The 26,327-nt window shown below is 34.7% G+C and overlaps 1 protein-coding gene across 12 annotated transcripts in view; it reads left to right on the plus strand.

Annotated features, from left to right (window-relative positions):
- Positions 1-26,327, plus strand: part of TCERG1 (transcription elongation regulator 1) — a 58,934-nt gene that overhangs the window by 31,318 nt on the left and 1,289 nt on the right. For 4 of the 12 annotated variants that reach the window (XM_057539971.1, XM_057539972.1, XM_057539973.1 and 1 more), the window contains 13 exons: positions 1,005-1,165; positions 2,497-2,553; positions 2,698-2,764; positions 3,842-3,892; positions 5,273-5,408; positions 6,223-6,312; positions 12,032-12,150; positions 16,159-16,309; positions 20,425-20,589; positions 20,853-21,035; positions 22,982-23,161; positions 23,853-23,936; positions 25,248-25,348. In XM_057539971.1, coding sequence (XP_057395954.1) covers positions 1,005-1,165; positions 2,497-2,553; positions 2,698-2,764; positions 3,842-3,892; positions 5,273-5,408; positions 6,223-6,312; positions 12,032-12,150; positions 16,159-16,309; positions 20,425-20,589; positions 20,853-21,035; positions 22,982-23,161; positions 23,853-23,936; positions 25,248-25,348 — 1,545 coding nt within the window. Of the gene's footprint in view, positions 1-1,004; positions 1,166-2,496; positions 2,554-2,697; positions 2,765-3,841; positions 3,893-5,272; positions 5,409-6,222; positions 6,313-12,031; positions 12,151-16,158; positions 16,310-20,424; positions 20,590-20,852; positions 21,036-22,981; positions 23,162-23,852; positions 23,937-25,247; positions 25,349-26,171; positions 26,266-26,327 lie in introns of all 12 variants that reach the window. The other 8 variants (XM_007194180.2, XM_007194181.2, XM_007194182.2 and 5 more) reach the window with 4 other exon arrangements.

Genomic DNA, 26,327 nt, shown 5'->3' on the forward strand with positions numbered 1-26,327 from the left:
TTGATATAGTCCCATAGGTTTCTGAGACACTATTCATTCTTTTTTTTCACAGTTTCTCTGCTTAGAACTTCTGTCTTCATTCATTTCAAGTTTTTGCTTATCTTTGTTTTTGTTTTTCTTATCTCATGAGTCGTAATTATAACTGCTGCTGTAAAGTCTTTGATTATTTCAACAATAGAGGCTTTGTTTGATAATTTCAGCATCTAGGTCACCTTGATGGCAGCTGTGGATTAACTTTTGATTATCTGGTCATAAAGACCTGGTTTCTCTTAGAGCTTTAGCTGCCTGTGCTACTATCACTGTGGAACTAGGGGCCACCTCAGGGCAGAGGTTTGAGGGAGGAGGGGAAATTTATACCCTTGCTTCTCTAAATTTTGACTCCACACGTCTGTTTATTTTTTTTAAAAAACCTTACAGAGTTCTCACGTACTTGTTTTTTTCTATATTGTTGCTGAGTTTCTAGTTGTAATTAATAGGAACAGTGGGCTGTAGTGGGCTACAGTGCCATAGCACGATGGGGACTTCTCTTTATTTTTTAATATTTGATACAGTCAAATATTAAAGCCTTCATAAATGATTGCATTTGAGTTTGTAATCTGGTTTGGTAAGAAATATTAAGAAGTATTATGTAATATGTAGGGTGCCATGGTCTGTTCTTTAGCTTCAGAACTGCTTAATAGCGTTATTTTTTGCTAGTAAATTCATCTTTTGTGATAGGTTAAAATTGAGTGTGCCAAACTTCAGTTCCTGAGCACTCTAAATTCTGATCACAAATTGCTTTGCTTTTCCTGGTTTTCTCCATTAGTATGTTGAGCTGCTATTTTACCCTCAGCCAGTCAGCTCTCTTCTGTTCTAAAAATCATATTTTGCTCTCTGTAAGTAATAATAATATGAGTGTGTCCTTCCCCACCACCACTTCCCCTTTTGGTTGGATGGTAGTAAAAGACCTAACTATAAAATAATGTTCCATTACATAAGAAAATAATGTTTGAATCAATTCATAGGTGTGTTGTTTGGACTGGTGATGAGAGGGTCTTCTTTTATAATCCTACCACCCGTCTTTCTATGTGGGACCGACCTGATGATCTGATTGGAAGGGCGGATGTTGACAAAATTATTCAGGAGCCCCCTCATAAAAAAGGAATGGAAGAAGTGAAGAAACTGAGTAAGTTTTAAATTAGGAGTTACCCTCTAATTTTAATACTCTTTTAATATTTTTATGGAAAATGTGAGGCAATTTAGAAATCCTCTCTGTTTTCAAGGAATATTTGAGAAATGGAAAATAGACTGCTCTTCTAGGTTGAGTTCAGTAATTTAAAAAGTAGAGAATTTGGGTAAAATTATGTTTTGTAAAATATTATATATATATATTTTTAACTTCTTGTCCTTTTCAAGGTTGTCAGTCCAAGATATGTAGGTACTGCTCATGCTTGCTCCATGCTTATTAAAATGCTCCTCAGTGAGCCTTTTAGTACCTTTTTTGATTAGTAATATATATTTTGAAATAAACTGTACAGAGTATTTTTAAAATAAAGTTTACTAAAGTTTTGTAAAATAAAAATGCAAAGGTCTTTTAAACTTGATGAAATTTAGGGAAGATAAGCCTTATTCCTGAGACTAGGGAGACTCCTGCACCTTATGAAGAGATAATCTTTTAATCTACTTTATGCTCAGATAGCATTTCAGTATATATGATATATAATAAATAGAAATATTTGTACATATTTTTATTGCATGTGTTTTATTGGTAATTTGTCATTGTATTGATATGATTGTGTGTGTGTTTTTTTTTTAAATAACTATTTATTTATTTATTTATTTTTGGCTGTGTTGAGTCTTCATTTCTGTGCGAGGGCTTTCTCCAGTTGCGGCGAGCGGGGGCCACTCTTCATCGCGGTGCGCGGGCCTCTCACTGTCGCGGCCTCTCTTGTTGCGGAGCACAGGCTCCAGACGTGCAGGCTCAGTAGTTGTGGCGAGCGGGCCCAGCTGCTCTGCGGCATGTGGGATCTTCCCAGACCAGGGCTCGAGCCCATGTCCCCTGCATTGGCAGGCAGATTATGATTGTGTTTTTAAAGAACCCCCTTGTGTAGTATAGAAGCATGATAAATGAATCATTTAATACTTCAATTGAAATAAATCCTGGTATGTCATTTATAATAATTGAGAAATCTTCGTAGATTATGTATACGTGGTACTAACATTTTCTGCTTACTAGTGATTTCCAAATTAGTGAAACTTCATCTACCTGGTGCAGAAGATATAAGGGTTTGATTCATTTATTTGATAAATACATGTGTTAATAAACATTTCAAAATGAATCAAAGATTTAATGTAAAGGGAAGATGAATAGAGGAGGTGTAGAATTATCATGCTTTGTTTAATGTTTTATAAAGAAGTGTTATGAGATAGATATATAAGCAGTAATATTTTAAAAGAAAAGATTGTGTACCATGTGCATATAACTATTCATAATATTTGAAATGTTTTTTTTGCCAGGGCACCCAACCCCAACAATGCTGTCCATCCAAAAGTGGCAGTTCTCTATGAGTGCAAGTGAGTGAACTATAAGTTGCAGCTTTAAACAAATGCTGCTAACACCAGTGTTCCAGTAGTGGTTAGTGGAAGGATTCATACCTAACTATTTAAATTTTGGCTTGCTTATTTTTATTCTGATAGTTTAATTAAATTTTCTTATAGTTAAAGAAGAACAAGAATTAATGGAAGAAATGAATGAAGATGAACCTGTTAAAGCCAAAAAACGGAAGTAAGTAATACTTACTGTTTATGTAATTTAGGTAGATTTTTACCTTTTGGAAGCTGTGTTTAGGCGCAGTCAGCTCATGATTGGGACAGGTAATGTGTGTGTTAGGAGACAGAAGTCATGATTGCTCTCTTTAGGCCTGTTATTAAAAAGCTTTGCTTCAGGATGTAGAAATGGTGTCCCTTCTGTTGCTAGATGTGCAAAAGATTTGGTTATTTAAATGTGTATTATGAAGTCAAATGACATTCTAGGAGTTAGTTGATAAATTATTTTCAGACATTCATTATGCCTGAATTTTATAAAAATGTTTCCTCTCTAATGTAGACCCCAACAGACACCATTCCAAAAATGTGATAAATGTAGACCCAGATTTCTCTCTCTTTTTATATACTGGTCACTTCACTAGTCCTTGTGTCCGTGGTCATTACTTGGAGGGAACCCATCAGCTTATTAGAAAGTGCTCTGAGAGAAAGAGAGTGGTATAAGTGGAAGTATTAGCTTGACCAATGCTTGGTAAAATATGAATGTTACTAACTATGGGGGGTGAAAGGGTGGGGTAGAGGGTGTTTGTGTATGGGCCGGGGAGGCATGGGACCATTATTTAGCAGCAAAAAGGAAGGTTTGAAGATGTTACTATGGACTGGTTTATCGTAGTCCTTATCTGAAAAGGACAGATTGAATGCAGCCAAATTATGGCAAAGAAATCAGTAAGACAACCCCTGTCAAGGGTGGTTCTTTTATTAAAAAATTTCTTTATTGGCAACAATGTTAAAGAAAGTAAGATATTAAAGAGTCACTCATAATTGACCACAGTAACAACAGCTGTTTGAGTTTTTACAGTTGACTTTTTTAGTTCTTGACCAAATGTATAAGTATTTTTATTGGTTGTAATCAACTGAATTTGTGTTCGTTTTTTAAAAAAAGGATAAGACGTTTGTTTTCTTAATTATTATAAATGACTGTATTCATTCTGTTTATGTACCATAATTTTGGATGTTCCTACAATGTTAAACTTTTAGGTTGTTTTTAATTGTTTGTTCTTATAGACAACTCTGTAAGGTTTTTAACTGCTTTTATCAGGAGAATGTCAAAGAAGTCCTTTATGTGGATTGCCCGAGCTTCTCTATTTAGGTACAAAGCTAAAAGCCTATTTTTCCTGGCTTAGTTTTTCTTTATTTCTTTTATTGAGATAGATAGTGATAGTTTGTATTGTGACATTTTCATTTAGTATAATTCTATAAAGGTTATTTGTTTTCATTAGTTGTATTTCTTGGATGTCTTTTAACTCTTTATTTAAATAGTTCTTAAATGAATTATTATAAGAGGGTATATTGTTTGGCAAATTGCTTTTACCTGTTTGTTTTGTGCATATCTTAGGTCACAGACTATCTCGCTAAGTTCCTGCAGGTCACGGACTATGTCTTCTATTTTTGATTCATTCCCTAAATTGCCAATTACCTCTCACTATATTTGTGGGCTGGCCTTATTAGTTCCATTCATCTCCTGGGCTACCTTCATTTTCCTATATAGCATGCTTTTGAATTTCCTGATGTTCTGTTTTCCTAATTCTCTTAAGTTTATGCAGGAGATATGAACCAGTTTTATTTTTATACTTAGCAGATCAAATTTAAGAAGGAAGATCTGCTTAAACACACCTGAATGTTACTGAATTACTTTTTTTGATTATTCACATGAATGGTCCTTCTTCATAGGGCAGAGGTTTGAGAGGTGACTCAATTGCATGTTTACAGTCTCACTTGAGTACCGTACAGCAGCAGGGTTGCCCTTAGCCCTGAGGTGCATTTTTGGAGAAACAAGAAGTAGTTTAGTCATTGATGAGCAGTTCTAATTCCACCTAACTACTCCGGGGCCTATGTTGCTCTCTGGGACCTGTCCTTCAACTTAAATCTCAACTTACCACCCAGAAAGTGAGTAAAAAAAATGTCAGGTAGGTAAGGTATATATATCTCACATATCCACTTGGCCAGGTTTGCAGATATTTTCATAATAAATATTTGAGATTACTAAGACTTATACCAATTTTTATTAGATTAAAAATTGTATGCATTTATAATGTAAAACATTTTGGAAAATATTGTTTTTCCTGTATCATTTCAAGAACTAAAAATTATATTCTGTGCTGTTTGATTCTAGCACATAGAGTTTTAGTGCAATATTAGATAAGTTTTTTGTTTTTGTTTCTGTTTTTAAGTAAGGTAGTTCATTTTGTGTATCAGCTAGTGTCAGGGAGAGACAGCACATTGAAGGTATTTTTCATTCCTAACAATGCAGCCGCTGTAACATCATTAGAAGCTCATTGTAACTTTATTATTATTATTATAGTGAAAGTTGCTTATCCCTTAGAGTTTATGTGAAACCCTCAATATAATTCTTTTTTGCCACAAATATGCTGCTCAGTAGTGAGTCTTGAATATTCCAATGATTTTAAGATTTTAATAAGATTCCTTATAAATATTTTGTCAGTTGATGCCTATATTTTCTTTTTTATAGGAGAGACGATAATAAAGACATTGATTCAGAGAAAGAAGCTGCCATGGAAGCTGAAATTAAAGCTGCCCGAGAAAGGGCCATTGTCCCTCTGGAGGCCCGAATGAAGCAGTTCAAGGACATGCTGCTAGAGAGAGGGGTCAGAAAACAATCTTTGGGGGAGATATTTCTGTTTTGTATAAGTAATATAAATATGTCTTGCTAAAAGGTCAAATCTAAGGTTAGTGCTCATGTTGTGGGGGGCGGATAAGGGAAGCCTGTCAAATCACTGTACTCTTTCAAACAGCCTTTTTCCTGGCTAATATCATGTTTAACTAGATGCCATTTTACTGTCCTTTTAAGTACAAATAACATTTAACATTTATTGGGTCATTAAATTTTGGTGAGTAATATAAGACGAATATTAACATTACAGAATGGCGGACTACGCGGAATAGGTAAGGTATATGTGATTCTTTTAATATCTACAGAATGGCTTTTGGTTAAAGGAGAACTGGTACTTTATGATATTACTGTTAATGAAGCTTAATTGAGAAGGGATTTCAACCTTTTGATTATATTCACAGATTCATTTGAGTAAGTAAAATTGTTCAACTTTAAATCCCAACATTGTTCACAAGGTTGGAGCAAGCTTGGGAAATCAAAATGCAAATCTTCAAGGCTTTTTCTGATGTACTGATTTTTAAAATGTCACACAGTAGTGGTTATTTTAATGAGTAATTAAGTGTGTGTTATTTCTATATAATATAGAAATGTTCAGAGCCAATTAGTGTGGAAGTGTGCTATTGCTAGCCTCCCACTGCTTGTCATTTATTAGTGATGGAAACGGCAGTATGGTTTTTATTATGTGTCCTTTTTAAGCAGATGTCCTGTAGATTTCAAGCAATATTATGTGACCTTTCTGTTTTTAGAGCCAACTTAATTATGAGGCAATACATTTTTTTATTTTAAAGGTGTCTGCTTTTTCAACATGGGAGAAGGAGTTACACAAGATAGTTTTTGATCCTCGGTACTTATTGCTTAATCCAAAAGAGAGAAAACAGGTAAAAGGAAAATAACAGTATTTAAGTAATGTATATCCCTTGCCAGCACAATTTTTTAAATTAATTAATTAATTAATATAAATGTATTTATGGCTGTGTTGGGTCTTTGTTGTGGTGCGCGGGCTTCTTAACTGTGGTGGCTTCTCTTGTTGCGGAGCATGGGCTCTAGGCATGCAGGCTTCAGTAGTTGTGGCACGCGGGCTCAGTAGTTGTGGCTCGTGAGCTCTAGAGCACAGGCTCAGTAGTTGTGGCGCACGGGCGTTGTTGCTCCGCGGCATGTGGGATCTTCCCAGACCAGGGCTCAAACCCGTGTCCCCTGCATTGGCAGATGGATTCTTAACCACTGCACCACCAGGGAAGTCCCCAGTATAATTTTTATATTGTAAGGAATAAAGTACGATCCTTTTTTTTTTTTTCTAACATAGTCCTTTAAGAACAGTTTCATACCTTAGAACATAGTGATCCTTTGTGTGGACATTTCTGCCTCAGAAATACTTGGATTTTTTTGCCATTGTGGACATGGCTTTGCCTCATGCACATTTTGTCCTTATGCTTCATACATACTGATGTTATACCAAGGTTTCAGGGTCATTTCACATGCATTTATTAACTTAGTTTTTACTGGTTAAATGATGCAAATTTAGAGTAGAAAAATAGCAAAATACAGATGAGTAAAAAGGAATAAAACCTATCTCCAATCCTTCCCAACTGATAGGCCCATTGTTGAACACTTGACCCATCCCAACTGTTATGTGCTAATATACATATACATATATATGTGTCTGTACTGTAGATAGACAAGACTCAGCGTGTTTTTATCTCACACATGCTACCTACACAAAGTCCACATCTATTAAGTGGCAACTGTTAAAATGTCTTCTCATTGTAAACTTAGAGTAATAATGGACGCTTCAAGGTCTCTGCTGAACTAGGATTATAAGAACTAGAGTTAACTTGTTACTGAGCTGCCATTTATTTCCATGATGATTCAGTGACACATACCATCTCATAGTGATTACTGCTTCCTCTAAAGCATTGCACACTTCCAACTTATATAATTCCTGAATTACCTGGACCACCCTGACACTCATTTCTGTAAAATGGTGAGTATGTCGAACCACTTGCTATAGTGCTGTTGAGCTACACGATTTCATTTGGTAGAAGTAGTGTCCATCTTCCATATTTATAATTTAATTGTTGTAATAATTCTCTGCACAGTTTGTACCATTATGCATGTAGGTCTAATCATAGACATTTTATGAAGAGATGAAAGTTACAGTGTGCCAGACATGTATTTTAGGCTCATAATAGGAAGACATGACTTTCCATATGTATTTGCACCTGTGTTTCATACACTGTAGTCTTTTTTATTTTAAACTATTTGTGTGTGATGGTCTCATATTCACCTCAGTTGATGGCCCTATCAAAACCTATAAATTAGCTTGATTCTTTACTTTTCCCCACTGTGCATTTCAAGTCTTATCAGCAAAATCTACCTCCAAAACCTTTTCTAAGTTATTTACCGTTTATTTACCTCTTATTTACCATTTTTCTCACTATACCCTAATTCAAGGTACCATGGTCATCTGTGTGGCCTCTAATTGATCTCCTTGCCTCCTTCCAGTCTTGCTCTCCTCTGTAGTCAAGTTCTTTTTCCACACAGCAGCCAGACTAATTTTAAAGTTTGACTGACAAATTAAGGCAGTGTTCCCTTGCTTAAAAAATGTGCATTGCTTACTATTTCATTTAGAGTAAAATTGAAACTCTTTTTCATGGCCTATAAGATTCTACATACACTCATGTCTGCATACTTCTCAAGCCTCTTTTCTTATGTTCATTTATTCTAGCCACGCTGGCCTTGATATGCCTTGGCCAATACAGGCATATTCTGGTACTTATTAGTCCCTTTTCCTGGAATGTTCTTCCCTTAGGTGTTTGCATAGCTGACTAAATCATTACATTCCGATACTTGACCAGGTGCCTTCTGATTAACCTGTCTCTTTGCCTTCTTTACTTTCTTTGTAGCACTCAGAATTCTATCTAAAATTATCTTAACCATCTGTCTTTTCCTACCACAGAGGGCAGGAACTTTGTTTTGTTCATTGTTCTGTATGTGGTGCTTTAACCTGAATATCCCTGAAGACTTTTTAAAACTTTTATGACTTACTCTTCATGGCACTGAGTGTTGCAGTTTCTGAGTTAAATTACAAGTGTGTATTGAGAACTAAAATTCTTTTTTAATTTTGAAGGCATTTTATAAGCTGGTGGTATTATTAACTCCTTAATAGAGTTACAGTTAGAAAGAGAAAAAGTATCAAGCATTATTCTGTTTTAAATAAAAACTCAAAGGTTCTCATACTTTTTGAGTAAAAGTCTTTTTAAAACTGAAGTGTAAGGAATGAGGGAACGTAAAGCCAATTGTATTGGGAGGCATGGCACAAATAATTAGGAGAAACTTGGAAGCATACCAGAATTTCTAATTTTCTATGAGATGTTCATCTCAGAGAGTGAATCCTAACCTTGGTGTGGGATATCCTAGAGGAGAGGATACGAAGTTTTTTTCAGCTTCTGAAAGGAAACAATATAAATTCACTTGGCTTTTATTTATAATTTAGTACTTTTACAAGTAAGAAAGTATACACTGAGATAGGAGAGGGGTTGGAAACAACACTCTTCCCCACTTCTGTCAGCCTGCAGATACTTTCATGAGCTACTACAGTGCTATATTTAGGTTTTGAAAGTGACCTACATGCCTAGCAGGGGACTGGTGAGATAATTGTATATATTTCTATATAGCTTTTAAAGATTTGTGGATATATATGAACTTACCTGGAAAGAGGTCTTAAGTATTTAGTTAGTTAGTTACGCTGGGTCTTTGTTGCGGCAGGGAGCCTCCTTAGTTGCGGCATGCGTGTGGGATCTAGTTTCCTGATCAGGGATCGAACCCGAGGTCTTAAGTATTAAAAAATAAAAACTTTTTCTGTTTTACCTTTTTCCAAGATGTGCATGCACATTTTTAAGGGGCCACAGAATTCTTTAAGATATATTTGGAAAAATATTAGAGTGTTTTATCTTCCAGAAGACATTTCTTTCAGAGCCTTCTGACTTTCTTCAGTCTGGACTGGTTGCCCTCTACACCTGATGTACAGCTGTCATTTTTGAGGATGACAGCTCTTGATCATCATCCTGGGGATTCCTTCATCTCTCTTTTTTTGTGGAGGGGGGAGTTTACCTGTCTCCTGCATTGTATGTCGTTTCTTTCTTGGTTTACTCTCTTTTAATGCATTCCATCTCTGTAGTAGCTTCCTGAGAGAACGTGCATGGGAAATAAATTTTTGAGGCCTTATATATTTGAAAACACTTTTATTGTACCCTTATTTGGAATTGTTTGGCTTGCTAAGGAATTTGAAGTTGGAAAATCTTGTTCCTTCAGGATTTTGAAGGCATTGCTCTGCATATAGTTTTCAGTGTTATTTTTGAAACTTCTGTTTATTACCTGTTCCCTTGTATGTGGACCTTCTTATTTTTTCTGTAACATGTAGGATCTTCTCTTAGTCTTCAGTGTTCTGAAATTTCATGGTGATTATGTATGGCTGGTGGAAGGGCCCTTTGTGCTAGGCACTTGGTGGCCCTTTCAATGTAGAAACTTTTATCTTTCAATTCTGGTAGATTTTCTTGCATTGCTTTTTTGATTTGCTTCCAGCTGCTTTATTTTTCCATTCTGGGCCAGAGCATTTGTGCTCTGGGCTGGTCCTCAGAGTTTCTTATCTTTTCTCTCTTGTTTTCTATTTCTGTCTTTTTAAAAAAATTTCTGGATGATTTTCTCAACTTTATTGTCTAATAACCCTTCAGTTAGATTTTTTATTTTCTTTGTCACGTTTTAGGAGTTCTTTTTTTGTTCTTTGAGTTTTCTTGTTTCATGGTTGCAATGTCTTAGTTTTATGAGATTGTTTAGGATTTTTTTCTTATTTTTCATTTTCCTGTATAGTCTCTCTTTCCCCTAAGTTTTTTCTGTCTTGGTCTCTTTTTTTCATGTTGGAGAGTATCCTTAGATGTCTTTGTGGACCCTAACTGCTAATGATTAAGAACAAGGCACTAAGATGCTATTTGGGCATTCTTAGCATCTGGGTGGGCTCTCATGATTGTTGGCCTTACTGTAGAACAGTGGTTCTCAACCAGAGCATTTTTGCCCTAGGGGACATTTTTGTTTGTCACAACTGAGGGAGTGCTGCTGGCATCTTTTGGCCAGGGATGCTGCTGAACATGATCTGGTCCAAAATGTCAAAGGTGCTGAGGTTGAACCCCCCCACCCCACCCCCTTGCTGTAAGGTGGTTTAGGCTGGTTTGTTGAGATCCTATAGAGCAAGTAATTTTTAGGCTGGTTAGATCCTGGATAAGGACTTTTAGTCTCCTTGCTCTTGCTGCATTGGTTCTGAAAGAACTGTGTCTTGATATGTGGTATGTAACTGCTTAATTCCCTGTTTTCTCAATCTGGTACGCCTCATTCTTAATTTATGTTCCCCCAGACCAGAGACAGTGTTTTGCCTTTTAGAGCAAGGGTCAGAAAATTTTTAACATAAAAGGTTAGATAATAAATATTTTAGGTTTTGTGGGCCATGTGGTCTCCGTCATGATTGTGTAACTCTACTGTTGTAGTGTGAGAAGACCCACAGATTTATGTAAAGGAATGAGCATGACTGTGTTCAAATAAAGCTTTATGGACACTGAAATTTAAATTTCATTTAATTTTCGTGTATCATGAAGTTTTCTATTATTTTCCCCAACCATATAAAAATATCAAAACTATTCTTGCGCTGTAAAGAAACAGGCAACAGGCCAGATTTGGCCAGCAGATCGCGATTTGCTAATTAACCCTTGCTCTAGAGAATAACCCCTTGCCTTACTGAGTTTCAGGAGTGGCAGTGCCCCAGATACATAAAGTTGGCAAGGAGGATCTAGTGATTAAACTGCTTCTTAAAAAGCTTTATTGTAGCATTACCCTATCCTCACTTCATGGGTATCTGGTGCTATCAATTCTGAAGCTGTTTGAGGATTCTCTAATTTAAAAAATTGGTTACTTTGTTTTCTTGACTGCTGGTTTAGGGTCAGCTTTCTTGTGTCTGCCAAATCCTTTATCACCTCTCCATGTGCTTTTCAGCTTCCAGAGTTGCTGTTTCTTTTTTGCACATTTCTGTGTTCCTACTGGTTTGTGACTTTAAAAAGTTCATCATCTTGACTATACATTATTAAGTGGGAAAAAATATATAGAATATGTGTAAAGCAAGATTACATTTTAGGTGAAAATAATTATGTCTTAAAGATAAGCAAAGAAATAAAATATAGGTTCCATATTGTTAATGTTTTTTGTAGAAGGGATTTGTGAAGACTGATTTAAACATTTTATATTGCTTGAAATTTTAAAAGTAAACCTGAATTCAATTTGTAATCAGAGAAAATGAAAATTAAAGGGGCTTTTAACTTTTATTCTGGAAGCCTAAACAAAGGTCGTGTATGCTTGTGTAGTTCTGTCAATTGAAGCTTTAAGGTGAGACTTGCTATAGATCGTCTGCATATAATTGAGTTACCTATGATTAATATACTTCTCCTATTTTTGGACAAAGATATTGACTTAGTATTTTTTTTAATAGATTCTACACTTTGGTATTTAGATTACCTATATGAAAGACTAACTTGTCAAATTGGTTTATTTTTGTAATAGGTATTTGATCAGTATGTAAAGACCAGGGCAGAGGAAGAACGCAGGGAAAAGAAAAACAAAATAATGCAAGCCAAGGAAGATTTCAAAAAAATGATGGAAGAAGCAAAATTTAATCCAAGGTATATGGTTTATTACTATCAAATATCAAAGTATGTATATATTTTCTCCTAGATCAGTTGAATATATATATGTGTGTGTATACACACACACACATACTCACACACATCTTTTGGACTTCTGGACATGAAAAACTTCTTGTTTCATTATTGGTTTCTGCCTTTCTAAGAATCTTCGTTCTTTGGAGGGAATCCCTGGTGCTCTATAAGGCATTGGTTTTCAAGAAAAGGTACCTTTGTTTTAAAAGCTTCCCTCTGAGAATAAGTTTCCTTCTCTGGAAACTGGTAAATGATTAAATATCTGTCCCTGTCTTCTTAAAGTTTTACACATAATGAATTGCAGAGTGGGAACATTATTTTGATTGAGTTGAAGTGGTGAAGGACCTTCCATTTCAAAAATTTCTAAGTGTCTAGATGATTGTCTTGTCTGACATTTTCATTTAATTGTTAATATATATTGAATATATGTAAAGGGCTAAAGAAAAGGAGACATTTTAAACTTATGTGCTTAGCATTATAATAACAATAATAGCATCAGTTATTGGATATTTTAGATAGATGTATGAACTTACACATATATGCAGTTAAAGTACATGCATATGTGTATGTATATTATCTCATTCAGTCTTCAAAACAACCAGTGTGATTTAGGTGCTCATATCCTACCTATTTTACAGATAAGGAAAGTAAGATATATGCAAATTAGGTAACTTCCCTGAGTGAATGTGAGATTTCAACTAGGTTCCAGTATTACACAGAATAGTCAAGACAGGGAGAATCACTTTCTTGTAGCGATATTAAGTTGCTTTGAATATACCAGAACATGGAGAATCTCTAAAACTATGGGGTAGAATCATGGAGTCTCTGGGTTAAATGGCACTTTTTATAAAAGTTTATCTTGTTTAAACAGTTATTTTTGTCAGTGGAGACAGGGAAGAGTATTGTTGTTTGGAAAAGTGTATTTGGTACACTTTTTCAAAAGTGTATATTTGAAAAATGAGAAACTTAACGGTGTTATTAATACAGATTTCATAAAAGCAAGCTGAGTATTTGTGAGCATAAAGAATGTAATATTCTTCAGAGGTTAACAGAGTTTCAGACTCTCCAGGGGGTCTTGGGCTTTTTCTTAATCAAAAGGGTAAGTTCATGGGTCAGTGTAATTGCAACTGGGTTATAAAAGACGTTTTGGAAGGCAGTTGAGGAAATTGGAACATGAATTGGTATTATATAATATTAGAGATTAGTAATTTTCTTGGATATTGTGGTTATGGAAGAAAAAGGATTTAGTCTCAAGAGATGCGTGCTGAAATGTTTATAGATGGAGTCTCATGATGTCTACAGGTTATTTTGAAATGATTCAGCAAAATGTATCTATAAAAACCCTTTATGGGTCTGGGAATAATTGAGACTCCAATGAGATTTCTCTTTTGTGGATTTGACAAATTAAGTCTTGCTGTATCACAGTACCCTACTGATATTCTTTTGGGGCAGATAGAATTGTTGAAGTGATCTTTACTATGCAGGTTGCTTCAGAAAGTAAAGCCATCAGGCACATAACTGGAAGTCTTAGCACTTGGGGCATTGTGCTGTCTTGCTAAATTGATGCATTTTAATACTAGCATAGAGATCAGGACCGATTTTAGTAAGTAGTAGAAAACAAAGAGGAAAAACTTAAAGTTGAGAAAATACCGTCCATAGACCTACTTTGAATTGGGAAAAGGCCACTGGCACAAAGTCCTTCAGTAGAGTTCATAGATATGAAACACTGGAGTTTATTCCAAGGGAAAGAATGACTGGGGAGAATTACCTAACTTTAGTGCCTATTTCTTCTATGTCTTTTTTCTTTTTTAATGGAAATTTCAGGTATACCTCCTACGGTCAACTCCGAGTCACTATGCTCTTTCCCATCCCCTACCACCAACCAACTATCCACCTCACTTTTTTCCTGCAAAGGATTCTTATACCTTGTCTGTTATAAAGTAGCATTTTTGGAATTAAAAAATAAGTCATATGAAAACATCTGTATGGGAATCTAACGCTAAAACTTCATTTTAGTCTCTTCTCGTAAAAAATAGATATATTTTACATATTTTTTAACCTATTTTAAATAATATAAGTATGTATAAAATAATTGAATTCTCACTTTTATACATTGATTTTACATTTTAAAAAGTTTAATCAGTAGTAATTGCTTTTTTTGTCTTAGAATTATAAAGCAAGGTATACTTAATTTATCATGAAAAGAAAATAGATTTAATGGACTACATATGATCCCTTTTCTGGGGTATGCATTTTTATTTTACCATATAATTTTATTATGGTTACATATCCATTGTATGTATATGTATGGTTACATACCCAGTTTTGCAATGTATCCTTTTGTTAAAAATGTTGAATTAATGAAGTTAGATATTGTGAGTAATACCAGTTGCATATAAAAAGATTGTTAGAATCTGGCTTTGGTTAGCAAAGCTTAAAAATAGCAAATGTTAGCAGTGAGTAGTACGCCTAGTCTTCAGTTGATGTTTTAAACTCTAAATTCTAAAGTTAACCAGCCAGTTTTTTCTTGATAATTAAAGTAGTAATTTAATCTTTGTTTTAATACCTAAGAGGAGACGTTTTATTTTTGAATTGAGATAAGTAGTGTTATAGGGGAAAGTAAGCTTTATTTTTCACCTCTAAAAACATGCTAAATATGGGAGTGTTTATTATAAGAGTGAATTCTTATTATATAAGGTGAAATATATCCAAATATATGAAAGCATTATAAATGCCTTTTATTCATGAAGAAACCTTTTTAATACTTAGTTTCATTAGCCCTCATAGACCTTAATTTTCCATATCTCTGCTGAAACTCCCTAATTGTTCATCCATTAAGATCATGTTTTAAATTCTTTGAACATATTTTTTAATTCTTCCAATATAATTGTAATAGTTTTAAAGGATTTGTCTATACCTAAAACAACATCTGGGCATCCTGGGATAATTTCTTTTGGCTTAAAAATTTTTTTTTGTATGGATCCCATGTTTCTTTGTATGTTTAGTGATTTTTAATTGAATATTGGAAATTGTGGATAATAGGTAGAGACTCGAATCTGTTACCTTTCTCTCAAGAGTGTGTATTCTTATTTTAGCAGGCCAATTACAGGCCAGTCACTTTAATTTTAGGTTTGATTTTATGCTTTGTTAGTATGGATCTCCGAAAGTGGAAGGTATTTTTGTCAAACTTCTGACTTTGTCTCCCTTGTGAATGAATCTTTTGTGGGCTTTGTTGTCTTAATATTGTTCTTTTTCCAGCACTACTCAGTGTCTGGTATCTCTTTTTTGCTCTTAAGCATGTAGCAGTTTGGTACCGGGAGTGGTCTTTCTGCTGGTTTATAGCTTGGCCTTGGCTGTCTACTTATTCATGAGGGATTTCAAAATGGTATTCTTCTGGGGTAGTACCCTCTTTCTATAGCTTATTCCTCTGCCATTTTAGCACCGAAACTCTGATCTCTGCTGCTTCTAGCTCATTGGGACCACTGTACTCTGCTTGGACTCTACCTCTTTGCATTTTGGGAAATTGTCCTGAGGCACAGTGCCATGGGGCTTCTTACCTCAGTCTTACTCTACCTGTTGTCCACTGCTTGAAATCACTTGCCTCATATATTTTGTCTGGATTTATAGTTGCTTATGGAAGGAGAGCTAATTCAATAAGAGTTATTCCACCATGGCTGGAAGCAAGAATTCAGCCTCATCTTAGGGTGGAAATAGATGGACTCTTTTAAGTCTCTTGAAGCACACAAATTCTTTGCTCTCAGATGTCTATCCCCCTAACATCATGCTGATAGTATACAGATCTCTAACCACATTTTCACTCTTCAGCCCTTTTCACTCCTTTCTGTAGGCAGATGTTGGGACTCATTGTCTTGTTGGCACATATTCTTACTGGGAAGATGGTATCGTCTGCTATACCTTTCTACAAGTAGAAATAGCTCTACCAAAGTTAGCACACTTGCCATTTTGTTACAGAGCTACTTTTAGTGAATTTGCAGCCAAGCATGCTAAAGATTCAAGATTCAAAGCAATTGAAAAGATGAAAGATCGAGAAGCCTTGTTTAATGAATTTGTGGCAGCTGCAAGGAAGAAAGAGAAAGAAGATTCGAAGACCAGAGGTGAGAAGGTAAGATGGTTTTAGTTCCAGTGGTGTGATTGATGGGCGTGTGAATGGGAAGGGACTGAGCTGGTGCTGTGTTTCTAATCTCATTCATGGGCATAAATAACAGGACCCATATTTATTGTTTAGCTTTTTAAGTTAACTTTTACAGTTGTTTATAATATCACTTTACTTCCATAATGCATACATTTTAGTAGTGTTACTAAGCTGCATACATTTTCTTTAAATTTTATTAATACTAGGATGCGCAGTAAACCCAGAACTGGTTATTAGGCCTATCTATTCACTGGTGCCTGCCTAAGATTTCAAGGTTCTTTATAGGTAGTAACATTTAAGTTTTTCAAAAAGCTTCTTTATATTTTTTGCCCTCTAAAAGATAGCACTTTAGTGACTTTCTAATCTTTTAGTAAACATATCTTACATATGAATTATTGCTTATCAGAATTAAAGGTCAGCTATTAAAGATTAATGAATTCCAAATGTCATTTGATAGTGGTGTCAGGAGTGGAGAGGAGCTCACCACTGAGGAGGCAGACTGGTAGGGAGGTGGCACCAGTGGTGCGTAAACCATCAAAACATAACAGCCACTCTCCTTAGTGACCCTGTCTGCTTTGTGAATAGAGAAAAAGAACCTCTGAAGCTTTATCATTCTTGACATTTAAAATTGCCTCTTATTCTAGAAAGTTAAAATATTACAGATTCTATTAAGAAATGTTGTTATGGAAGTAACACCACTTTTGTTGGGAGGAAGCCTCTTTCATTGAAAATAGCAACAGTATTAGGTGAAATAACTTTTGTCAGAAATAACTGAAATTTCCTGATTATCTGATTTATTATGCTTCAAGGTAGATTTTTCCAGAATTATTTCACTGTTGACTGTCTTTGGTAAATGATTATGCTTCTCAGAGGAAATGTGCAAGGTTGAGTTCTGCATAAACATTTTGACTGTTGAATTAGAATCATGTCAGTGAATTGCTACTTTTGACTTTTAGTAAGAACCTGTTTTTTTAAAGAAAACCAAGTAAATAAATGATTGATATCGTATGATTGCTTTTAAACAAATTGAATGTTTTTCTCTTTGCATTTGTAACTGATGTTCTTTTTCTAAACACTTTTTTTGGTAATTATTTTATGTATTCTGTTTTATAACAAGTGGATAGGCTTTACAGTTTTGTGCTGTGTGGCCTGTCAATCAGTTTGGTCTGAGAGCTGTCAGTCACTGCTACGCAAAGTATTATGGGATTCTCTAGTGAGGAAAGCATTGATATCTCTCTGTGTGGTCACTTTAGCCTCCCACAGTTCCGGTACATTACATTTTTTTTAGTCTTTTTCCTTATGAAGTAATGAGAGTTGTGCCCAGGATGTGTTAATTAAAATAAGAAATTAAATAGACATTACATCTAAATAAACTTAATATATTCAGCTTTACTTTCTTTTGATTGTAAAATTTGAATTCTCTAAATTAAAGGTTTATCTTTGTACTATTACATTGAAAAAAAAGGAAATTACCAAAGTAAAACTTTCTCAGTCAATTTAAAGAATGCAAAATCAATTGCTAACTAGGTTATGAAAGCAGAAATCTTTGTAAAGGTTTAAATGTACTCAAATTTTGAGAAGTATCTGGTTAATGAAGTTTTATCACTTCATGACTTTCACTGTGTATTTATTTTTATGAAGTACATTGGCAGTACATTTTTTAAAAATGGCATTTTAGCTATGTGTAATTGAATGGTAAACTGGTATATTGGAGTTTCTTTGTTCTTAAGATTCCTAACTGGTCTTTGTAACATTGAGACAATTGAATCAATAGCTGAATAGTAAAAATTTAAAGCTAATTACTTGCTGAGTCAAAAACCTGTGAAGGGCATATTGACTTTTGGTGAAATCCTTTTTTTTCCCTTTAGGAGGCATTTTTCAAGCTAAAGGGTGCAATCATCATTTTCATGTAGCTTTTCACTGGTAGTTTTATAAAAAATGCCCCCAAAGCTGTTTTATTGGACTGTTTTGTTTACCAAAGTAGCTACCCTCTAGTTTTTGTTTATTTGATTATAATTTATTATTATTATAACCAATTTTTATTAAATTATGTTTCAAATAATTTATTTTTTGGAACAACAGATTTGAAGTTGCATATAATGGAGTTAATCCTCTTATGAAGTTGGCATTTTTCTCTCTTCCCTCTCTTTTGAATTAGCTGCTGAGCAATTTTTGTTTCAGTACATTAGGCTGAAGAAACTATTTCTCCCTTTTTAACTAAACAGCTTAGTTGGTAAGGTACTTCCATTTTTGGAGAGAAGAAAATAGGGACAGTAGGACCTTGAACTGTTGCTAATGGAAATTGACATTTATGCAGTTGTTAAATAATTCTCATATAAAAAGCAGCTTCGGTAAGCCATTTGTAACCTGTCATGGTAATATCTACAGTGAAAGAAGTTAAATTTTATTTAAAGTTCACTTTGTTTATACATCATATATTTTTTTAACTATATGATAATTCTTTATAGGCTTCATGTCTAATGTTTGAAATATTTTTAAGTTAATGTATATTCTTATGGCTTAGAAAGATTCCTATTTGATACAGCTTAATCATGTTTCATTTAACGTAAATTTTGCCTTCTAGATATCCCATGCATCTGGGAATTTGGTGTTCATTGTGTCAGATACAAAGTTAGACAGATGAACAGAAAAGTAATGTTACATCGCTACCTCAAGTAGTTTCTTTATTGCCATCTAGAAATATTGGGCTTATGAGTTATTTCTCATTAATCCAAACAGTCAAGAGCCAAGTTAGGTGAGTGGAGAAATCCACAGCTGAATAGCTCATCTTTTAAAAAGTTCTCTAATGCAGAAGCTCTGTTTTTTATAACCTTACAAGTGTTTTCTAGAAAGGACATTTACCTCTCTTTTAATCCTCTATTAGGAGAAATGAGGTTACAGTGAGAAGTGAGAGGGTTGAAATAGGCAGAAGGAATGATTCATTTATTTTGTGCCCACACAAAAATTCTGATTCCATTTCTAATTTCTCATTCCCTTGGTCAGGTAGGAATGCAACATGTTTAATTCCTATGGGGAGGAGAGGTTCTTGACCTGGTCAGAATCCTCTGTTGAAATGACTTTAGCTACCTCGGATGTCTTCCCTGGTAGCAGTACCTGATAATTTAAATGCGACTGAATTTTAGAAGAGGTCCTCAAAGTGCATAAAAACAAATGCCTTGTTTATTCTTTTCTTCTCTTATTAAAAAGGTAAAATTTTTAACAATTCTAACAAATTTTTCCAGTTTTAACAATTTGGAAGAAATGTTCTAAGTATTGTATATGTTGACACTAAAAGGTTAATATTATTTAATACCTTTAGTATAATGTTACTGACTTGGTACTTGATTTGTTAAGAACGTTAATTTCATTGACATTTATATTCTGGTGAAGGCATACATGTTTAATGGCTAAAGAGCACAGGAAATCTGAATGTAGTGGTTTTTTTAGAAATGACTAATTATGACCATCGAAATTCTATAATTTTCTTACATATAAAGGTAAAAACATTGCTCTTTATTAAAACCAAAATGTAAAAGTTTATTGTTTGTTTGTTTTTACACATTTGACAGTATCATTTCAGATTTGTAATGAATAAGACTTGCTCTTTGTGCTCAACTGGTTCTAAATTCCCCTGTTAATTTTAACAAACAGTTTTATTCATCTGCTTTTTAAAATATTCTTGCTATCTTGATGTTAAAGTAGTTTTGCCATTAGTTCATAAGCCTGAATCTTATGGCAAATGGCAAATTCATATTCTTCATAAAAACATGGCAGTTCTGAGATCAAAAGTTATAAACAACCTAAAAAAGTTGTTTCTATATTTGAATAATTTCATTGAAGAATATGATTTATTTTGAATTTGGTAGATTTTAAATGAGAGCCTGTATGTGTATTGATTTTTATATTTCTCGTAAAAGAGCAATTCTGATCTTCTTTTTTACTAAAATTCTGCTCTAACTGCATTAAAAAAGTTATTCTCATCTTTAAGGTAAGTGAACTTTTTTTCTAGTTGTAAACATTTATATATGAGGAATTTCTTATGGCATATTGTTTTCCTCCCACCTCACACCTGTTTTGAAATACAGATAAAATCAGATTTCTTTGAACTATTATCTAATCATCACTTGGACAGTCAGTCTCGATGGAGCAAAGTAAAAGACAAAGTAGAAAGTGATCCACGTTACAAAGCAGTGGATAGTTCATCAATGAGAGAAGACCTTTTCAAACAGTACATTGAAAAAATAGCCAAGGTAACCATTGTGTTTACTCATGTAGTAACCATGGAATAGTAAAATTCTTAATTGCAGTATAAAGGCATTTGCTACTGTTTTGGGTTTAGAATTTTTCTTGTTGGTACTCCTAATAGACTCTCTAGTAGTTGACTTTGAAATGAGTGTTTAGGTATATTGGTTAAAAACTAGGTTTGAAATTTTGTATTTGGCAAACTAGTTATTCTGTGGAGGCGTATTTTGATGGAGTTAGTAAGAAGGTTAATGTAATTTCACTTTTACAGAATTTAGACTCAGAAAAAGAAAAGGAGCTTGAAAGGCAAGCCCGCATTGAGGCAAGCCTTCGAGAACGAGAAAGAGAGGTGCAGAAGGCTCGTTCAGAGCAAACAAAAGAAATAGATCGAGAGAGAGAACAGCACAAACGAGAAGAAGCTATCCAGAATTTCAAGGCTCTTCTGTCTGATATGGTATTACTATTTTGCTTTTTTCTCTGAAGTACTGGATATTAGAAATCAATTATATTACCTCATTAGTGGACATTTTAATATTCTTTAAATTGACTCAGAGATATAAGTTAGTAAGTTACTTATAAAGTATTTTTAAATTGAATACTTGGTATTAACACCATTAGAATAGGAAAACCCTAGTTATTTAAAATTTTCAGAGGTTTGATGTTTTGTATGAAAATTCATGATCTTTTAGTCTCAAAGTTTTTTTAAAAATTTTCCTTGATGAAGTCATCTTAAATCATCACACTTGCATGTCACAGTAATAAAGTGTTCTGAACATAAGTTCATCTTCTGATGATTTGGGTCATCATTGTGATGATCAGTTATTGTACATGTAGACGGTATGGAATGTAGGACTGGAGGTGTACTGACCCCTGGGATTTTTTTTAAAAATCCTTCTGTATTATCCAGGGTTGTTGAGGTAGGTAGGGTTTTTTGTCCCTACACCGAATGCCCCCAGACCACTCTGCTGTTCTACTTGTTTTTTCCTCTTCTCTTTGTCACTGTCTCTCCTACTGTTTCTTTTCTTTCTTTCAACAAGGCTCTTCTCATCACTCCTATTGCTTCTTCTGATTTCTTCCCTTGCTTCTGCTGATCTGTTTTCAATGACTTTTTTCTCTTCTCTGGACAATTACAGTTGTTTCTTGTTTTCTCTCTCTGCCTCTGCTTCCCCCAAATTCATCCTCTTTATTGCAATCACAGAAGTCTTTGTAAAAAGCAAATCTGATGATCTTGTCACTCTCCCTGTTACTTGAAGAAGGTTAAGGTCCTCCCTACTTCTGGAAGTTGCCTACATTTCAAATTCAGTCTCCTTAGCATAATATAAAAAACTGTTCATTCCTTGACTTCCTACCTTCATATTACCTTATCCTTTTTGGTTTCCTCTCTTGCCCCCTAAGCTGTAGCCTTGCTGAACTTACCTTTAATGAACCATACTTAACGTTTAATGAATGCTGTCATTACACATGCCAATCCCTCCACCTATAATGCTTTTAAATTTCCCACCACAGTGGCAAACTTTGTCATTCTTGAGGAGCACACTCAAGTATCTCTCTGTAAGGCTGATCCTGACCCATCTAGGCAGATTTGATCTCACTGTTGCCATTTACCAAACTTGTGCTCAGCATATACCTTTGCAGCACTTATTACATGTTAGTGCAGTTCTTTGCTTATATGCCTATCTTCCCTACAAAAAGTAAGCCCTTTGAAGGAAGACATAACTGTGTTATTTATTTAGTATTCCCAGTGCCAAGTTCAGTGTTCACCTGACATGTTTTTAGGTGCTTGATAAATGTTGGTTAAATAAATGTTTTTGTATTTTTCTTCTTTCTTACTTTTCTGTCTTTTCAGCATCCCATATTTCTTAGCATGGGCAGAGGTGTGACTTAACTTGTAATGCCATTACCATCCATGCAGCATACCTTTCTGCTGGTTGCTGAACCAGCCAGACCTGTTATCTTGTTAATGAAGTTAATTACTGCTTGTGTGTGAAAGTGTCACTTCCAGTATGTAGTTAAGTCCCAAATTGAGCTCAAGAAAAAATTTTTTTATCTGGTGAGCTGCTTGTGCTGTGAGATGGTATATTTCCTCTTTTATTTATATCCATTTCTGCTACTACCATAAGTTGGTAAGATGTTCAGGAGAGTACCTAGGTACTTAAAGTTCTTAGGGACCATGGTTGATGGGAGATATCCTCTCTTCATCCTTGCCACCTCTAAACCCATACTACATAGCTTAGGTGAGCTCTGGGAGGTGAGATTTTCAGTGACTGCTTGACTGAGATGGAGTCATCAGAAACTTCTTTTATTAAGTGTATTGTTCCTAAACCAAATAAATGATTCTTTTATTGATGAAATATGAAAAGGTAAGTCTGTTTGGTGATAGATACCATTCTCTATTTTTAGGTACGTTCTTCAGATGTGTCCTGGTCTGATACTCGGAGGACTCTTCGGAAAGATCACCGCTGGGAATCTGGATCCTTGTTGGAAAGAGAAGAGAAAGAGAAGCTTTTTAATGAACACATTGAAGCACTTACCAAAAAGAAGAGGGAGCACTTTAGGCAACTTTTGGATGAAACTTCTGCAGTAAGCGGCTCTTACTTTCCTACTTTAATCTAGATGAATCTTTGTTAATAATTCCCAAAGTAAAACATTGATATGACTTTTAATGTCGTTCTCTTTAGACCCATTACTGGAGTTCATGGGTTTTATGATACTTTGTTCTCCGATTTTTTTGTTCGTTTGCTTAAGTAAAATGTTGATGGTATTTTCACTGTTTAGAAGTTACTTCCTTTTGCAGTTTTTAAGTTCGTATCTGCTCCCTTAGTAATTTCATATGTCCTTAGCTGTGTGTGATCATTGATGCTTCCTGATGATAGAGTTAATAGATTCCTTCTTTTGCTCCATTTTCAATTTGGTACCGTGGCCCTCTTGTTTGGCAGTTTGTACCCTTTGTTCAGGTTTTGCTCCTATTTATCTGATCTCTCTTTGGTGATGGTTTCTTCAGAAGTTATGATGTTGCCCATGGAGATACAGGGTTTGCAGGTGATTGTCTTAGGTCACCTTGAAAGTATGGCCATGAACATAACTCTTGTGGTAAGCCAACAAAAAGAAACTGCATTAAAGCTGCTTCCCTGTCCCTAACTTAGTCCAGTTATGCTTGGGCATTACAAGAGATTGCAGGTCAGTGTAATATTATGTACCATATGTGCTGCAGTTTGATCCCCTCAGTGAAAGTGAGTTCTATTTATGTTTTTTATTCACTTGTCTTTCAAAGATCACCTTAACATCCACGTGGAAAGAAGTAAAAAAAATCATTAAGGAAGATCCTCGGTGCATTAAGTTCTCCTCCAGTGACAGGGTAAGAAAATTTTGTCTGAGATTTACTTTCAGTTTATAAATATTAATTGGGTGCTTAATCAGCAGCACTAGTATCTTGACTGAAATGAAGTTGATGGTTTTAAGTGAATAACTTTTAAGTGTATGAGAAATAAATCTGAATTTCAAGTTTATATTTTCTTTCTTGTACAGTATATTAACAAGACAGCACAAGAGGAACTTTAAAAATTTAATCCTTGGGGTTAAGCCTGTGTTTTGGGATCTTCTAAGAGACTAATGAAGCTATAGTTTTTATTTATTGTATAGTCAGGTCCCACTAGATAGATATATTCAGCCTGGCAATTGGTACCAGGCTATCAAAGTGCTTGACTCTTACAGCCACGCTAGCAGAAAAACATAACATGATCTCTAGTTCTTGTATGCTCCAGAGACTTTGGAGTAGGGGAACCTCAGATGTGTGAGGTTTGTAGAAGCTGAGCTCTCTTCTGGTGCACTCTGGCTCCTGTGTAGGAGAACTCACCAAGGGTCTGAAATAGTGAATGATGTCAAGGAAAGTGTAGCTCATTCCAGTCCATTTTGTCCCTCAGCCTTCATATGTTCCTTCTTCCCATCATTCTGTCCTGGTTGGTTTCTCTAGGTCTAGAGTCCAGAAAGCCCATGATCTAATATTCTTCCCCCTCCTACTCCATTAGGTGGAATTTTAGATGTGTGGACCACAAAATATACGTGGTTGGAAAAGAGTGGTAGACGGATAGCTGAGAGATCCAGTCTCAGTCTCTAACTTTTCTGATTTTAGAATTGATAATAAGGTCTTTTTTTTTTTTTTTTTTTTAAAGCTCAGAGTTTATACTTATCTTTGCTATTCCCTTACCAAGCTCCCTTACTGAGCTAAACGCTCAGTTGAACTTACTAAAGTTCTGAGCATTATCTTATAAATTATGCCACATTATTTTTGTGCTTGAAGATATAAATAGTCTTTAGGAATGCACATTTAAACCTTAATTTCCTTATTTTTAAGAGTGTCTACCCCTTGAGGTTGTTATGAAGGGTAAAGGAGATATCTTATAAAACCCTCAGCACAATGTAGCACATAGCAAGCCCTGAAGTTTTAGCTACTACTAATATATGGTTCCTCATTCTTGCTTTTTCCCTTAAAAATGTACACTGCAGATTTTCCTTTTTAATGAATGTTACATGGACAAAACATACCTTATTGCCTTTTTCTTTTGAATTTTTTTATGTCGTGATTTACAGGTTACTTGTTTAATAAATAATTGATACTAATTTTGGAATTAGTAGAATTTTCCCCCCTAATCTTATTGTCCTTTTGCAGAAAAAACAAAGAGAGTTTGAAGAATACATCAGAGACAAATACATCACAGCCAAAGCTGACTTCAGGACGCTTTTGAAAGAGACCAAATTTATAACATATAGGTGTGTGCAATGAAATGTTTCATATCAGCAGTCATTGTCTTTACTAGTCCTTACTCTGATGGCCAAAGCATACTTTGCATTCACACACATGTTGACATTATTAATTTTTAGGAATAAGAAGAAGGCAACTTTATCAAAGATTGAATATAGCCCATATCTACCCTTACCTTTTTTCTTTCTTTTTTCTCTTTTTTTTTTCAAAGAAAGGGCCCAGATGTTAATTCTTATTTTGTGTTACCCACCCATCCAGTTTTTAAACATACTTTTGTTTTCACTTCACTGCTTTTTTAGAAGTATTTCCAAATATATAAGAATTGTATTTCATGAAGAGACTTAAAAAAAAAAAACTTTCACTATCAGTTATCTTTGCCTCCTCTGAAGACTATTCAGTGTTCATTCTAAAGCTTGAAATCATCTTATTTGAGCTCAGCAGAAACATTTTTTCTCAGAGGAAAGCAGTTTGCTGGATACTTTTAAATTAAAACTTTAAATTATAAAATCAGAGCTTTAAAACAAATTTTCTCTGTAACATACCCAGTAGTTCCCCACCCCCAGCAAGTTGTCATCGGGAGAACAATTTTACATTGCTTAGCAATCAGTATGCAGGAAACCATTTTTGTTTCATGCTCCAGCTTTTCTTCTTTTAAGAGAAAAATTTGAAACATCTTAATGAAGGGTATGTGCACGGGAGGATAGATAGTGCTGAGGGTGTGGTTTTTAGGTATTTTGTGATTGGATTTTTTGGTCAGGATCCTTAATGTTTTGCATCAGCTTGGGCTTTTAAATTAGATGTGAAGTAAGACTTCTTTCTACATTTTTATAGTTAATTTAGTGAAAGATGTGAAAGTGAAAGCTTGTGAAAGATGCTGGGATTGGCAGCCCCGCAGACTGAAGTCCTCTGTTCATCCACAGAACAGGTACAGCACGGGCAAGATTTACCCACCCACCCTCAGCCCTGATCTGGAGGGACCACCAGTAG

This window comes from Balaenoptera acutorostrata, chromosome 2 (assembly GCF_949987535.1).
Source record: "Balaenoptera acutorostrata chromosome 2, mBalAcu1.1, whole genome shotgun sequence".
NCBI lineage: Eukaryota > Metazoa > Chordata > Mammalia > Artiodactyla > Balaenopteridae > Balaenoptera > Balaenoptera acutorostrata.